Genomic DNA, 15453 nt, shown 5'->3' on the forward strand with positions numbered 1-15453 from the left:
TTTTTAGTTTCTTTCTACCAACAAGTCTAAAACATATGATACACAGATTCAGGTCCCACAAATTAAAATGTATCTTTGATTGATTTTAGCAGCTTAAATTTATGGACAATCTTATCTATAAGCCATTTAAAATAAAACTCTTAATAAAATTTCCCCATGTGGACATACAATATGTACACACATGTAATATAGCATAATAGACCAATATAGCAATTTTAATAATAGCTTTTAAAATCTTTAACTCTTTTTGTAGATTGCCAATTGATTTGAATTGCTTTTTTCTTTTTAGTAACCTCAGTTAACCATACTTTCTCTCAGTTGGTACTGTTAACACATTATTGGCTTCATCTGTTTACAGAGCCATCCCAAAGTACTGAATACAATAAAAGTGGCTGGAAAAAGTCCATAGGAACCTATAGGAGGACAGCTAAACACAGAACCAACAACGGTTTAGTTTTATGAGCAGCAGATCATATATAACTGTGGATGACAAAAGACTTTAAGTCGCTATGTTTAAAATTATAAACTCATCAACCAACAAGAGGCACTTGCTTACTTCACAGTATTTTTGAAAGCACCTGTAGGATTTTACAAGTATTTAACCCTTTAAGCCTCTGGGGCTTTCTCATTAAGATAACTATCATGTCTAGTAACACAAGATCATTAGACTTTTTAATTCTCAAACATTTGTATTAATAGCATTTTCCATTATAGAAACTTAAAGTCTGGTACCACATCACATCTTGACAGTACTTCTAATATACTCCAAATAGACTGATTAGTTGGTGTCTCTATAAGATGAGAGACATAGGTCCTTCGATTTTTTCAGTTGGGCCCAAACTGGAAAAACCAAAGTCCAGGATTTACTGGAAATTTTAGAGACCAGATTGTTTGAAACTTTGATTTTTTGAATGCCTGTCAAGAATGCCAAGAAGGCTCAAAATCCAAAATATCTGGTTGAAATAAGATTTCTTAAAATCATGACATAACATAGACCACATTTGATCATTGTTACAAGGTGATTATTCAAATTTTTGAAAAAAGCACATATTTAAATAACCCATAACTCTTAATAAAAATTCAGCTGTTTTTGAACAATTAGAATTTAACAGACATCAAGAGAACATATTAGATTACTTTAACACATTGCTTTAACAGAGCATCAGAGTTTAATTCTATGTCAAAGAGAAATTGAGCTTCCTGTGATCTTTTGCTGTGAGGTTTCCTTCCTTTACCTTCTTTCATATTGGTGACCATGTTTCTGTGTTTCTGTGTGTAAGACATCTTTAAGCATCTTTTGCAGGGCAGGATGAGTGGCAACAAATTCTTTCAGTTTCTGTTTGCTATGAAAAGTCTTAATTTCACCTTCATTCACAAATGAGAGCTTTGCAGGATATAGTATTCTGGGCTGGCAGTTTTTCTCTCTTAGTACCTGGGCTATGTCTCGCCATTCCCTTCTAGCTTGTAGGGTTTCTGAAGAGAAGTCTGCTGTGAGTCTAATTGGAGATCCTCTAAGAGTGATCTGACATTTCTCTCTTGCACCTTTTAGGATCTTTTCTTTATGTTTCCCTGTGGTGAGGATCTCTTTTGGTCATGTTTATTAGGGGTTCTATAAGCTTCCTGTACTAAGATGCCTCTGTCCTTCTCCAAACCTGGGAAATTTTCTGCTAGTATCTCACTGAAAATGCCTTCTAATCCTTTCTCCCTCTCCATGCCTTCAGGAACTCCTAGAACCCGAATGCTGGGTTTTTTAATAGTATCCTGTAGATTCCCGACAATATTTTTTAGATTTCTGATTTCTTCTTCTTTTCTTTGGTTTGCCTGTTTCCTTTCCTGTTCTCTGTCTTCTAAGTCTGATATTCTCTCTTCTGCTTCGCCCATTCTGTTTTTAAGGCTCTCTAATGTGTTTGTCATTTGATCTATTGAACTCTTCATTTCATTATGATTTCTAGTCACTATCAGAGTTTCTTGTTCCACTAGTTGTTTCATTTCATTTTGATTCCTCCTTAATATTTCACTTTCACGAGAGAGATTTTCTATCTTGTCCATGAAGGATTTCTGTAGTTCAAGAATTTGTTTTTGAGAACTTCTTAATGTTCTTATCAATTTTTTGAGATCTGCTTCTTGCATTTCTTCTATCTCATCATCTTCATAATCTTGAATTGGGGTGTCTTTTTCATTTGGGGGCGTCATAGTTTCTTCCTTGTTCTTGTTAGCTTGGTGTTTGCGTTTGTTGTTTGGCATGTTGGAGATATTTGGTTTCTTCACTGTGGTGTTTTTTCTTGTTACACTATGGCTCTATATTAAGTGGACTGTTTGCTTTCAGTGGAGCCTTAGAGGCTTGAGATGAGTGTGGACTGAGAGCTGTGTTTGGTTCCTCAGGGTTGAGGGTGTGTCAAGGATGACACTCCCAGGTTAGGTGTGGTAAATCTCTCTTTCTTTTTTTGATTTAAAAGGGAAGTAATTCCGCACAGCTGAACGTAATTGGAGGTAGTTAGCAGGCAAATGATATACCCACAGGAGCCAGAGATCGGAAGCTCTTTCCCAAGGACCACACAGGGAATCTCTGCTGCCCTCAGTGTGGGCTCCAATTCTCCTGCAGTCTCCCACTGGGTTGCCAAGTTAGATGCTAATCTCCTGTTATTTCACCCCTCCCCACAGAGTCAGGTTTTTCTGCTAGGCTCAGGGCTGGTGCAGACCTGAGGTCGCCCTGCTTATGACGTATGTCCAAAATGGCGCCTGCTCTGTCTTGCTCGCCTTCGAGAGGTGAGCGGAGAGAGAGAAACTTGTGTCCATATCAGTCACTTTTTTTATTCTTTTTCTCTCTCTTCTAGTTAGCCTGGTGAACTTTTCCCCACGGAGTTTCAAGCCTCGTTCCCTCTAGCCTCCTCTTTCCGCTTGCCTGCTGGTATCTCGGGCTATGGAGGTTCGGCTCACCTCGCGTTCCAGCGCTGGTGCGTTGAGTCTGCTGCTGGTGTCCCGAACTTGGGCTCCCACGCTCTCCACGCAGGTCCACTGTGAATCACTAGTTCCGGAAGAGTTTCCTCTGCTGTTTCATCCCCCACTCTTCCTTGACCCTGCAGTATCTCCACTTATATTAAACTTTCTCTCCCCCCGGACTAAGTGTGCTCCCTGCCTATTCCGCCATCTTGCCGCCTCTCCGACAGACCATAGATTCTAACATGCATTCCCATTTTAGAAATGTTAAAATACAAAACTGTGCATGTCAGACTGATGCACTGTGACAGTACATTCTCACAATAAGGGAATGTAAAGCAGACAAAAGGAATGGAATAAACGGTGCACACGCGGAGACAGGCTGACGTCCAGTACACAGTACCGACTGAAGAGCACCACAGTGCACACACCACAACCCAGCCTTCGTTCATGAACATTTAAGTAAGGTCTAAAAGGAACTCAAGTTACAACAGCTATTGAGGCTAAAGAAGCTCAAGTTCTGAGAAACTTTCCTTTGTACATTTTTGTGTTTATAGACATTTATTTCTTCTTTAACACATACACTACTTCTGCAACCAAAAAAACCCCTTGAAATAATATTAATAATAATGTTCATTTGACTAGCTGAAAAGTAACTTTTATTACACTTAAAGGTAAAGAATTTTGGGGAAAAAGGATTAAGGACATAGATTACAGATTTTTAAAAACAAATGGCTTTTAAAATATATAATTCAAGGCTTTCAACAGCATATGCAACAAAATCACATACCTGTCATCATTACCTCATTTTACATTTCCATCACTCCACAACAAAGTCCACCGTCACCAGAAGTCACTCTCCACTCCCTCCTAACTCTTGACCCTGGCAATCACCAATCTCCTTTTTGACCCAACATCTGTCTATCCTGGACATTTGGTACAAATGTAATTATGAAAGATATGTCTTTTGTGACTGGTGTCTTTCACTTAGCATCTTTTCTTCTTCTTCTTCTTTTTTTTTTTTTTTTTTTTTTGACAGGCAGAGTGGATAGTGAGAGAGAGAGACAGAGAGAAAGGTCTTCCTTTTTGCCGTTGGTTCACCCTCCAATGGCCACTGCGGCCGGCTCATCGTGCTGATCCGAAGCCAGGAGCCAGGTGCTTTTCCTGGTCTCCCATGCGGGTGCAGGGCCCAAGGACTTGGGCCATCCTCCACTGTCTTCCCACGCCATAGCAGAGAGCTGGACTGGAAGAGGGGCAACCGGGATAGAATCCGGCGCCCCAACTGGGACTAGAACCCGGTGTGCCGGCACCTCAAGGCGGAGGATTATCCTGTTAAGCCACGGGGCCGGCCACACTTAGGATCTTTTTAAGGCTCATCCACATCGTAGCACCTACCTAGATTTTAAATTTACAGGAAATAATGTTTTTCAGGAAATGTTTCTAAATTCTAAAAAAAAAAATTCCTGCATATGTATAATTAGAAAAAAAACAGTTTTAAGTTTTTTAAAAAGATTTTATTTATTTCTTTGAGAGGTAGTGTTACAGACCGAGAGCGGGAGACACTGAGAGAGGTATTCCATCCACTGGATCACTCCCCAAATGGCTAAAATAGCCGGAGCTGAGCCCATCTGAAGCCAGGAGCCAGGAGCTTCTTCTGGGTCTCCCACACAGGTGCAGAAGCCCAAGCACTTGGATCATCTTCCACTGCTTTCCCAGTCCATTAGCAGAGAACTAGATCTGAAGAGGAGCAGCAGGGACTCAAACCAGCTCAAACTTGAGCCCAAATGGGATGCTGGTGCTGCACGTGGAGGCTTAGCCTACTATGCCACAGTGCTGGCCCAGTTCTTAAATCTTCATGAAAGAAACAGGACAAAAGATTTCATTTCTACTACCTTGCAAAATGCACAGATACTAAATATAGCTTATCTAGAAACTGTTCAATAGCTAAATGTATTCAATATAAATTGGTATTCTCAACAGGTTTTTTTCTTAAGATTTATTTATTTACTTGAAAGTCAGAGTTACAGAGAGAGAGAAGGAGAGGCAGAGAGAGAGGTTTTCCATCTGCTGGTTCACTCCCCAACTGGCCACAATAGCCGGAGCTGTGCTGATCTGAAGCCAGGAGCCAGAAGCTTCTTCCAGCTCTCCCACGCGAGTGCAGGGGCCCAAGGATTTGGGCTATCCTCCACTGCTTTCCCAGGCCACAACAGAGAGCTGGATCGGAACTGGAGCAGCCAGGACCCAAACTGGCAGCCACATGGGATGCCGGCACTGCAGGTGGCAGCCTTACCTGCTACGCCACAGTGCAGCGCCTCCCCCTTTTCCTCCTATTTAAGAGATTTCTTGTAGTGAAAATGAAAGAAAATAATGTATATTAAAAGGAAATCTCGGGGCTGGCATTGTGGCATAGCAGGTTGAGTCACCGCTTACAATGTTGGCCATCCCATATGGTAAGGATTAGTTCATGTTCTGGCTGTTCTATTTCCGACCCAGCTCCCTGCTAATGGCCTGGGAAAAGCAGCTGAAGATGGCTCAAGTGCTTGGCCCCTGCAAACCACATGCGAGACCCAGATGAAACTCCTGGTTCCTGGCTTCAGCCTGGCTCAGGCCTGGCTGTTGCAGCCACATAGGGAGTGAACCAGAGGATAGAAGGACTGTCTCTCCCTATCAAATAAATAAATCTTTAGGAAAAAAAAAAGGGGGGGGGGAGTTGCTGGATTTCAAATCAACCTCCAAAACTGTAAGTAGAATCACTTTAGATGAGAATAGCTATTCACAAGATTATAAACTTAATGCTAAACTGAGTGGAGTCTGTTCACACTTAAGGACATTTCTCAACTAATGAGGTGAGCTGGGAAGACAAATTATTCTGAAAAAGCTCTAAGGCTTTTAGAGCTGCGTAAACATTCTACGTTCCATGGTAGGTGCAATACAGACTAGATAAACTGATTTTTATGTAAATATATTCTCTCCCAGGATTCAATGCAACAACTAGCTAGCTAATGAGAGATCATAGGTACAGATCATCAACATGCTTGGTGATTCCTTTAAAAGAGGAAAAGCTAATTTTGCCTTCTTGAAGTAGAAAAGAGGACGCACATGCAAGTCCCAGATTTTACTACGATAATAATGAAAAATTCTTAGAAACACAATAAAAGCAATCCTACAACCACAAACATAGTAACCAATAACCAGTCTAGCCACTGTTAAAGTTACATATCATCACTGGTTGGTCAACTACAGAACAGAAAGAAAAAAAAAAAACAACAACAACAACAACAAAAACCCTGATAATTCAGAAGTGGGACAGAAAATAACCAGAAGACTGAACAAAAATAACCAAGACGTCTACCACCAGGAAGCCTTTTCCAAATGATCAGCCCTACCTATCAACGAGAAACAAAAAATTTAAAAAACCCCTTTGATAAATATGTTTTTTGCATGCTTACTGCCACAAAGTGAGAGAAAAAGACAGCTACCAAGCCCTTTAACCAACTCCAAAGTTTACTAACAAGGCCTCTGTAACAGTAAAGGACCCCATCAACTTACATATTAGAACCTGCACCCACATACTCTGCTACCCTGCCTGTCACCACAAACTCCCTTCTCAAAAGCTATCTGTCCACTTGTATATCTGCCTTGCCAAGAATACGAGTAGGTACTTTCCATACTACATCACCTTTCTGGCTTGCTAGTGAATCATTTTCATCAGGAAATAACCTGCTAAATCTAACCCAGATTTTTTTTCTGTTGACACCACTTTCACCACCAGCTACTAATCCACTTCTTTGGTCTCCAGTGTAGCCAAAGGCCTCTGTAGTCTGTAATTTCCCTCTTTCTATCCTCCCTAAAATCCATTTCCATCAGGATTTCTGCATCACTCTGCTCACACTTTGTCCAGGTCACCAGTGGCCTCCAGGACCATTAAATACGAAGGCTCATTCTTGGCCTTATCTTGTATGATGTCATCACTAGCATACCTCTCCTTCCTCCTTGAGGGATTTCTCCACTGAACTTGGTCTTCCTCCTGCCTCGCTGATTGTTACTTCTACATTTCCCTTTGCCAGCTGCTCCTTTTCTCCCAAAGTCAGCATGCTTCAGAATCGGTCTCGGCCCACTTCCCTTCTGGGGGTGTGTCCACTCTCCTGTTGCTCTCAAGCAGTCTCATGACTTCAAATCCCACCTCACTGCCAGAGACACCCGCAGGCCAGATCATCGCTTGATTTCCCAGTCTGCACATCCAACGGCATACCTGACAACTTTCTATTTATCTAAAACCTCCCTGCTCAAAACTCCCTCCATCTGTACACGGTCGTCTCCACGCCCTGAGTAAGAGCCCCACTCTGCCAACTCCTCAGGCACAGCTTTCTGAGATCACACCTCCTTCACCTCCAATCCATTAGCAAGTTCTCTCAGTTCTTGGTTGGAATTTTAAAAGAATTATATTTTTTAATACTTTTGGAAAATTTCATCCACTACAGTAAGATAAAATTCTAATACTAAATTTTTGCAAAAAGATGAATACTTATTCTATCACTGCCTATCAAATAATGCTCCATGGCGAGGAATTTTTATCTGCAGACTACAAACTTTCCTTGGTTTAACTAAGTAATCAAGTAATCTTATAATTCCATTTTTTTAATTTTTAATTTTTTTTATTAATTTTTTTTTTTTTTTTTTTTGACAGGCAGAGTGGACAGTGAGAGAGAGACAGAGAGAAAGGTCTTCCTTTTGCTGTTGGTTCACCCTCCAATGACTGCGGCCGGTGCACCATGCTGATCCGATGGCAGGAGCCAGGTACTTATCCTGGTCTCCCGTGGGGTGCAGGGCCCAAGGACTTGGGCCATCCTCCACTGCACTCCCTGGCCACAGCAGAGAGCTGGCCTGGAAGAGGGGCAACCGGGACAGGATCGGTGCCCCGACTGGGACTAGAACCCGGTGTGCCGGCGCCACAAGGCGGAGGATTAGCCTAGTGAGCCACGGCGCCGGCCTTATAATTCCAATTTCTTCTAGCTATCCCCCTAGGATATCAATAATCTTATAGATTTCGTGTCTACTTTGTCCTTGCTTCTTCTATCAGCTCTCACAAATCATCTCTGAACCCGGAGTTACAATCAGCCTGTCAACACAGCCATCAATACCTGCACAGGTATTCACTTGTTTAAAAATGAGTTCAGGGGTTGAAGTTGGGCTCTGTGGGGGGTGCTGCAACCCCGTGATCCCATACATGGGCCAGTTCAAGTTCTGGCTGCTCCATTTCCAATCCAGCTCCCTGCTAATGGACCTGGGAAGGCAGCAGAAGATGGTCAAAGTCCTTGGGCCTCTGCAACCCTGTGGGAGACTCAGAAGAAGTTCATGGCTTCAGACCAGCCCAGCTCCAGCCTTTGTGGCCATTTGAGGAGTGAACCAGTGATGGAAAATCTCTGTGTGTCTTTCCCTCTAACTTTGGCTTTCAAATAAATAAAATCTTAAAAAAAAAAATCACGGAAAAACTCTGGGACTTAATTGTTTTCTGCAAACTCAGACAAGCCACTGGACCAATAGAGAAAGTAGTAGCAGAGTCCTGACTGTTATCTGAGGCTTCCCACCCTTTCCAACAGCCTCACAGGTTTCAATTCAGTCACCAGAATGATCCTTTAAAACACAAGCTGTATCATAACAACTGAGGCTCTGTCTTTGCCTTTCAGAGTAAATGCCCAAGACCTTCCATGGTCCCCAGCTGCATCTGCTCTAGCTCACTTGTCTCTACTGTGAGCTCCGATTCTCGCATCACCTACTGGCCATGCTCTGCCTTCCTCCCTCCTCTTTACCACACCTCATGCTGTTCTTCAAGCAAACCAGCTCTGCTTCCACCTGAGCATCTTTCCCCCAACTTCTCTCTGCCTGGAACATTCTAGCTCTCCATACCCACTGGGCAACTCCCTCACTATCCCAGAAATCTCACCACGAGCACCTCGTATTCTCATGCTCTGCGTTTAACTCCATCTTTCTAAACATCTACTTTAAAACCTTTTAAAATATAACTTACTTCCTTTTCATGTATTGCTTATTCTCTGACTTCCTCAGGCTTGAATACTTTAAACTCAAGAGAGGACAGAAATCTTTATTATCTGTTTTGTTGAATGATGCATTACAAAAATAGGACATGTGGCCGGCGCCGCGACTCACTAGGCTAATCCTCCGCCTACGACGCCGGCACCCCGGGTTCTAGTCCCAGTTGGGGCACCGGTTCTGTCCCGGTTCTCCTCTTCCAGTCCAGCTCTCTGCTGTGGCCCGGGAGGGCAGTGGAGGATGGCCCAAGTGCTTGGGTCCTGCACACGCATGGGAGACCAGGAGGAAGCACCTGGCTCCTGGCTTCAGATCGGCGCAGCGCTGGCCTCAGCGGCCATTTTGGGGGTGAACCAACAGAAGGAAGACCTTTCTCTCTCTAACTCTGCCTGTCAAAAAAAAAAAAAAAAAAAAAACACAGGACTTGCCACACAGGAGGCCTCAATACACCTTGGATGAAATGATCAGAACTGCTGTAAAGCCCTTTGCTGAAATGCCCAAAGATAACAAAGAAACTCACTTCAAATAAAATGCATGGTGACATTAAGAAGAGTTTTTGCAACAGGAGCTTCCCATTTGGAGCTTAATGCCGTAAGAGTTACACCCAAGGTGGCTAAAGAACTGATCTTCACTCTATAGGTGACATACACACTTCACAAATATCAGCACGCTTGTGTTGTAAATATGCCTAATACTAGTTTCTTATACTTCTTTTAATTAAAAATGCAGAACCGCTTTTTTAAAAAAATTATCTTACCGGTAGGTCGGTGAAAGCAATACCTGAAAAAAACAAAGGAGGGAACATTAGAAGCTGCTTTCAAAGGCAGAGGCAGACACAGTCATAGCTGAATCTAACTACAAAGAAGGCAAAGAATGGCTGAGGAACAAAGGGAGATTTTCAAGGCTAAATATAAAAGAACAGGGACTAATTTCTTCCCAGTTACACCGTAGTGTCGGTGACTACTGTCTCTCTTAAGATTATCAGCCCTGCTGGCCACACCTAAATTCTATTTAGGAGATGCTGCCATCGCCACCAGTATTTCTGAAATGGCTTTAGATGTATCTTGAAAGCTAAACTAGGAACCCCATGAAATTGGCTGCAACACAGTCATTTGATCTTCTAGCCCCAAACTGTGTTATACAGACTGATCACTTAAATCTTCACTTTAAATAACTCTGGATGGAAGGAAAAGGCAAGATTTTCTCTTATAAATAGGTAAATACAGTAATTTTTAAATGTTGCTTATAAAATCACATTCTTCAGTAACTTTTGACTACTTTGGGCAAAAAATTAATTTTTCCTTCTAAAGGATAAAGACTTACACTGTTGAAACTTTTTCCTCAATGCTCTTGGATAAGAATTTCATTCATGTTCCAAATACAACTTGAACAACAGCAGTATCACTGGAATAAGTCTACTGGCATCCCAAAGTGTTGATTTATAATCTCCTTTTAATATTAAAATATATCCCTTAGCGGAAAATAAAATATTAAATAAACCTCTATAAGAGCTTACTGATGTTTAACACAGAAAGGACTGGTGTTGATCACAACTCTTCCAGCCTAGATACACTGTAAAACAAAGCCAACCAACCACACCAACACCACAGCTAAACAATGAGGCATTTCTGTTATCTGGAATGTCTCTTCCCAATAAAGAGACTATGCCTCTGCAAGTGCTGTATGAAACAAAATTATATGACTCTCTTACTACAATAAAACATAACTGAATGTAATCATTATATAAGTGTGTGAAATTAATGTCCTATGTTAATAAAGCCCTGTTATTTATGACTTTCAGAGGCTAGTAAGCCCCTGTTAGCTTGTCAAAAGAAGAGCAAAGCTGGGATTTTTTTTCATCCTATGTAAAACAGTTTGATTACACCTAGTTTCCTGATAACACAGAAGGCAAAGTGAAAAACAGGAAAATGTATTCTAAAAACTTCAGAAAACTAAAAGTAACTCAGATAACTATAAAGTATAATTTAAATGACTATACATATTTGCCATTTTTCATAACAGTCTAAACCATTATTTTTCTCAAAGATGTCTGTAAGACTAAGTTTGTTATTTAGCAAAAATCCTTTTTTTTGTCAATAATTACAACCCCTCACCCTTTCAAAACTCTAACAGAAAAGTCCAAACTCCATACATTAACATTTTTGAGCACTGCCTAAAACAGCTGAAACAATTTATACACATTCAGGCCACAAAAAACAAGCTGGCATAATTATTTATTACAATATTATGTGTTTTCCATATGTGATGAATTTTCTAATTCATCCAGGTAAATTTTTTAAAAAATGATCTTCAATTGACAGGTGATGTCAGTAACACAAAGTAGGAGCTGCCGTTGTGGCATAGCAGGTAAAGCCGCCGCCTGCAGTTCCAGCATCCCATATGGGCGTCAGTTTGAATCCCAGCCGCTCCACTTCCAATGCAGCTCTCTGCTATGGCCTGGGAAAGCAGAAGATGGCCCAAGTCCTTGGGCACCTGCACCTGCGTGGGAGACCCGGAAGAAGCTCCTGGCTCCTGGTTTGGGATGGGTGCAGCTCTGGCTGTTGTGGCCAACTGGGGAGTGAACCATTGGATGGAAGACCTCTCTCCCTCTCTGCCTCTCTTTCTCTGTGTAACTCTTTAAAAAAAAAATACTAACAGAAGTAAAACAACTTAAGGTAACCTATACCAAAATCTTTCTCCCATATTTTCATAAATAAAAACTTTTCTGCTTGTGTTCATGTGGTAAGTAAATGTGTATTTTCAAAGGTTTGCATGAGGGCTGGCACTGTGGTGTAGGAGGTTAAGCTGCCTCCTGGAGTGCAGTTCTAGTCCCAGCTGCTCCTGTTCCGATCCAGCTCTCTGCTGTGGCCTGGGAAAGCAGCAGAAGATGGCCCAAGTCCTTGGGGCCCTGCACCTGCATGGGAGACCTGGAAGAAGCTACTGGCTCCTGGCATTAGTTTGGGCCCAGCTCCAGCTGTTGAAGCCATTTGGGAAGTGAATCAGTGGATGGAAGACCTCTCTCACTCTCTTTCAAATAAATAAATAAATCTCTTTCAAATAAATAAATAAAATCTTAAAAAAAAAAAAGTTTGCATGAGAGCAACTAAGGATGCATCAGCTTTTAGGCAGAACGAAGTATAAGAGACTAGGAAGTGAATTGTGTTTTACCTTCCAGATGCTAGAATCTAGGCCAGAGGGAAGCCGGCTTCTTGAAAAGGCCACACAGTAACTCTTTCCTGTCCACAGGGTCTTGGCCACAATTACTCAACTCAGCCACTGTTTCAGGAAATTAGACCCAGACCATACATAAATGAACAAGGCTAGCTCTGCTCCAATGAGGTTTTAGTTAAAAACAGGCAGTAGGCAGGTGTGGTCGTACCTGCAGCCCTTATTCAGGGGCATGATTTCTGCTCACCAGGGTTTAACCAGAGCACCCCAGCCCTGAGCCTGGCCACAGTGACACTGAAGAACCCTTACTGAGTATTCACTAAGTGCCAAGCAGCGACCTAGAGCTCTGCCACATCATTTCAGTGATCCTCTCTTACAAACAGAGAGGGCACAGAAACATTAAGTGACCTGCCGAGAGTCACATGGCGGAAGCAGGGCCAGACTCAGGCAAGCCTGACTATCCCTTATCAGCCACATTTCATGCTGTCTCCCTCTCTCTGCTTAGTAAGTATTAAAACAACTTACAACTGAGTAACACCAAATATTCCAAATTTACTTATAATTAAAATGTAATTCCATCATTAGGTACCCCCCCCCCTTTTTTTTACAGTTTAAAACAGCCTTCCCAGTGAAGAGAAAAATTCAGTTTAAATATTTGTGAAAATATAATAGGAAGAAAATTAAATCATACCACTTGTGATCTTCCTGTCTACTAAACTAGAATATTTCTTCTCTGGAAAGTTAGTTTTAAAAAGACTAATTGTAGTATCTTTAAAAATGCTTTCTCTTGCATTTCTTTTCTCTTAGTTTTGTGTAAGATCTTTCTTTTTTTAAATTTATTTATTTTTTGACAGGCAAAGTTAGTGCAAGAGAGAGACAGAGAGAAAGGTCTTCCTTTTTCTGTTGGTTCATCCCTCAAGTGGTCGCTACGGCTGGCGCACTGCGCTGATCCGAAGCCAGGAGCCAGGTGCTTCTCCTGGTCTCCTGTGAGGGTGCAGGACCCAAGGACCTATGCCATTCTCCACTGCACTCCCGGGCCACAGCAGAGAGCTGGACAGGAAGAGAAGCAACTGGGACAGAATCCAGCGCCCTAACCGGGACCAGAACCCGGGGTGCCGGCGCCGCAGGCAGAGGATTAGCCGAGTGAGCCGCGGCGCCGGCCATTTGTGTAAGATCTTAGACACATTAAGCAGCCAAACCAACTAAGACTGTATCACTTAAACCCTTTACAAGCCAGAGTCAGAATACTTCAGATTGAGCATCCCTAATCCAACATAACCCAAAATCTGAGACTTTGTGACCACAAGTGCAAAATGCCACAACTGACTTCATGTGACAGCTCACAGCCCAAACACAGGTACATTAAAAATCTGTAAAACATTAACTTCTAGGCTCTGTGTACAAGACATTTATAAAATAATTCACTTGGTTAATCCTCCACCTGCGGCGCCAGCGTCGGGTTCTAGTCCCGGCTGCTCCTCTTCCAGTCCAGCTCTCTGCTGTGGCCCGGGAGGGCAGTGGAGGATGGCCCAAGTGCTTGGGCCCCTGCACACACATGGGAGACCAGGAAGAAGCACCTGGCTCCTGACTTCGGATAGGCACAGTGCCAGCTGTAGCAGCCATTTGTGGGGTGAACCAACAGAAGGAAGACCTTTCTCTCTGTCTCTCTGTCTATAACTCTACCTGTCAAATTAAAAAAAAAAAAATTTCACATTGACGCTTGGGTCCCATGTCCAAGATAACTCACTGCGTATGTATAAATATTCCAAAATCAAAAAAACCTGGTTCCAAGAATACCAGGTAAGAAATGCTTGACCCATAACCACAAATAAACTAAAGGAGCTGTGTTGTTCTGGAAAGCAGTTTGCCACGACAATAAAATCACAAATACACATATAATCTGCATGGGGTCCTTAACATAAATGTACTGATGAGAATCTATATCTTCTGTGGACTTGAGACAAACTTTGAGTCAGGTAACGTAGGACTTCAGAATTAAAATATTCAAAAGCAAAATATTACACCCAATATATGAAAAATATGCAATAGACACTAAATAAGATTACTAATGCAGCTAGAAATTTAAAATTTTTCTACTACAAAATGACAGAAAGAACGATGCTTGCTATGTGTGTAAGCACAGTAATTGTTTGCTATACATAATATATGATTATAATTATATGCTATATAATCACTATTTATAAGCAAAGCAGAGATTGTGCCTGCCGGGATAACTTGGTGTTTATTTTTCCTTTTGCTTTACCCCAGTGGAAATAATTTACTATGAATCAAGGATTTTTCCAACAGTAAAAGAAATATGAAACCTTAAAGAGAAAAAAAGTATCAGTCTAGCTATCCTCTATACTTTCTAAAAACTTCTAAGGGACTCTAAGAACCACATGTACAATTTTAAATTTCAAATGATATGCACACATAGATATATAGCTTTGAAAGTCTCAATTTTTTTAGTTTTACAATGTATGGGTTTAAGTTTTCATTATCTCATTTAGTTCTCATTAGCCACCTAACTTTTACATTAATAAGTGTTGCTATCTGCTTGTTTGTGCTCTGTCCTGCAAAACTTATTTGTAGTCATCACCCTTTGGCAATCTTTATTGGAATATTTGACCTTTGGGTACATCAATGTCCTTTATTTACTGGTAGCATAAAGCTTGCCTCCCCATTGTACTGCTCCCTGATCTATTCTAAGAACTGACAGCTCTTTTATAATAACACCTGTTCCTAGAAAACTAGATCATATGATGAAGGGTTTTATTCAAAGCAAAGCAGAAACCTCCTGGCATTTTGACTACTATCATAGACGTCTCAACAGGGGATATGTTCTACAGTTATTCCTGCACATATGATACAAAATGGCTTTCACAGAGTACACATTTTTGTCACTTCTTCAACTTCCCCCTGGAAAAAAGAAACGCTTTTCAGAAGCATCAGTCTATAAGAGAACCGCGTCATAAATACGACTATCATGCTAGGAGTACAACAATCACAATATTGGGGTTATTTTGCATGCAACATGCATCTCAGTACCTAAACTATGTCCATTCTTTGTGTAAAAGCAGGTATTGTTGATAAGGTTAACGCAACAGCCAATGACATCACCAGTTGTAAAAGTTGGTCCATAAGGTTGTCCGGTTCCAGAAGAACAAAATGAATGTCCATCATCCCCGTGGTAACCATATGAATGTTTATCCCAACCTACAGAGAAAGTTCCAGTACATTTACAATGAAAAGGTAATATTCCTCTATACTAGACTGATTCACTAGATTATAAACCAAAAG

At 41.4% G+C, this 15453-nt stretch overlaps 1 protein-coding gene across 1 annotated transcript in view; it reads right to left on the minus strand.

The window, feature by feature from the left end:
• The window catches only part of RANBP9 (RAN binding protein 9), a 103067-nt gene that overhangs the window by 29725 nt on the left and 57889 nt on the right, over positions 1-15453 (minus strand). The window contains exons 4-5 of the mRNA XM_062184665.1: positions 15202-15369; positions 9743-9765 (exon numbers count right to left, since the gene is read on the minus strand). Coding sequence (XP_062040649.1) covers positions 9743-9765; positions 15202-15369 — 191 coding nt within the window. The remainder of the gene's footprint in view (positions 1-9742; positions 9766-15201; positions 15370-15453) is intronic.

This window comes from Lepus europaeus, chromosome 3 (genome assembly GCF_033115175.1).
Source record: "Lepus europaeus isolate LE1 chromosome 3, mLepTim1.pri, whole genome shotgun sequence".
Lineage (NCBI taxonomy): Eukaryota > Metazoa > Chordata > Mammalia > Lagomorpha > Leporidae > Lepus > Lepus europaeus.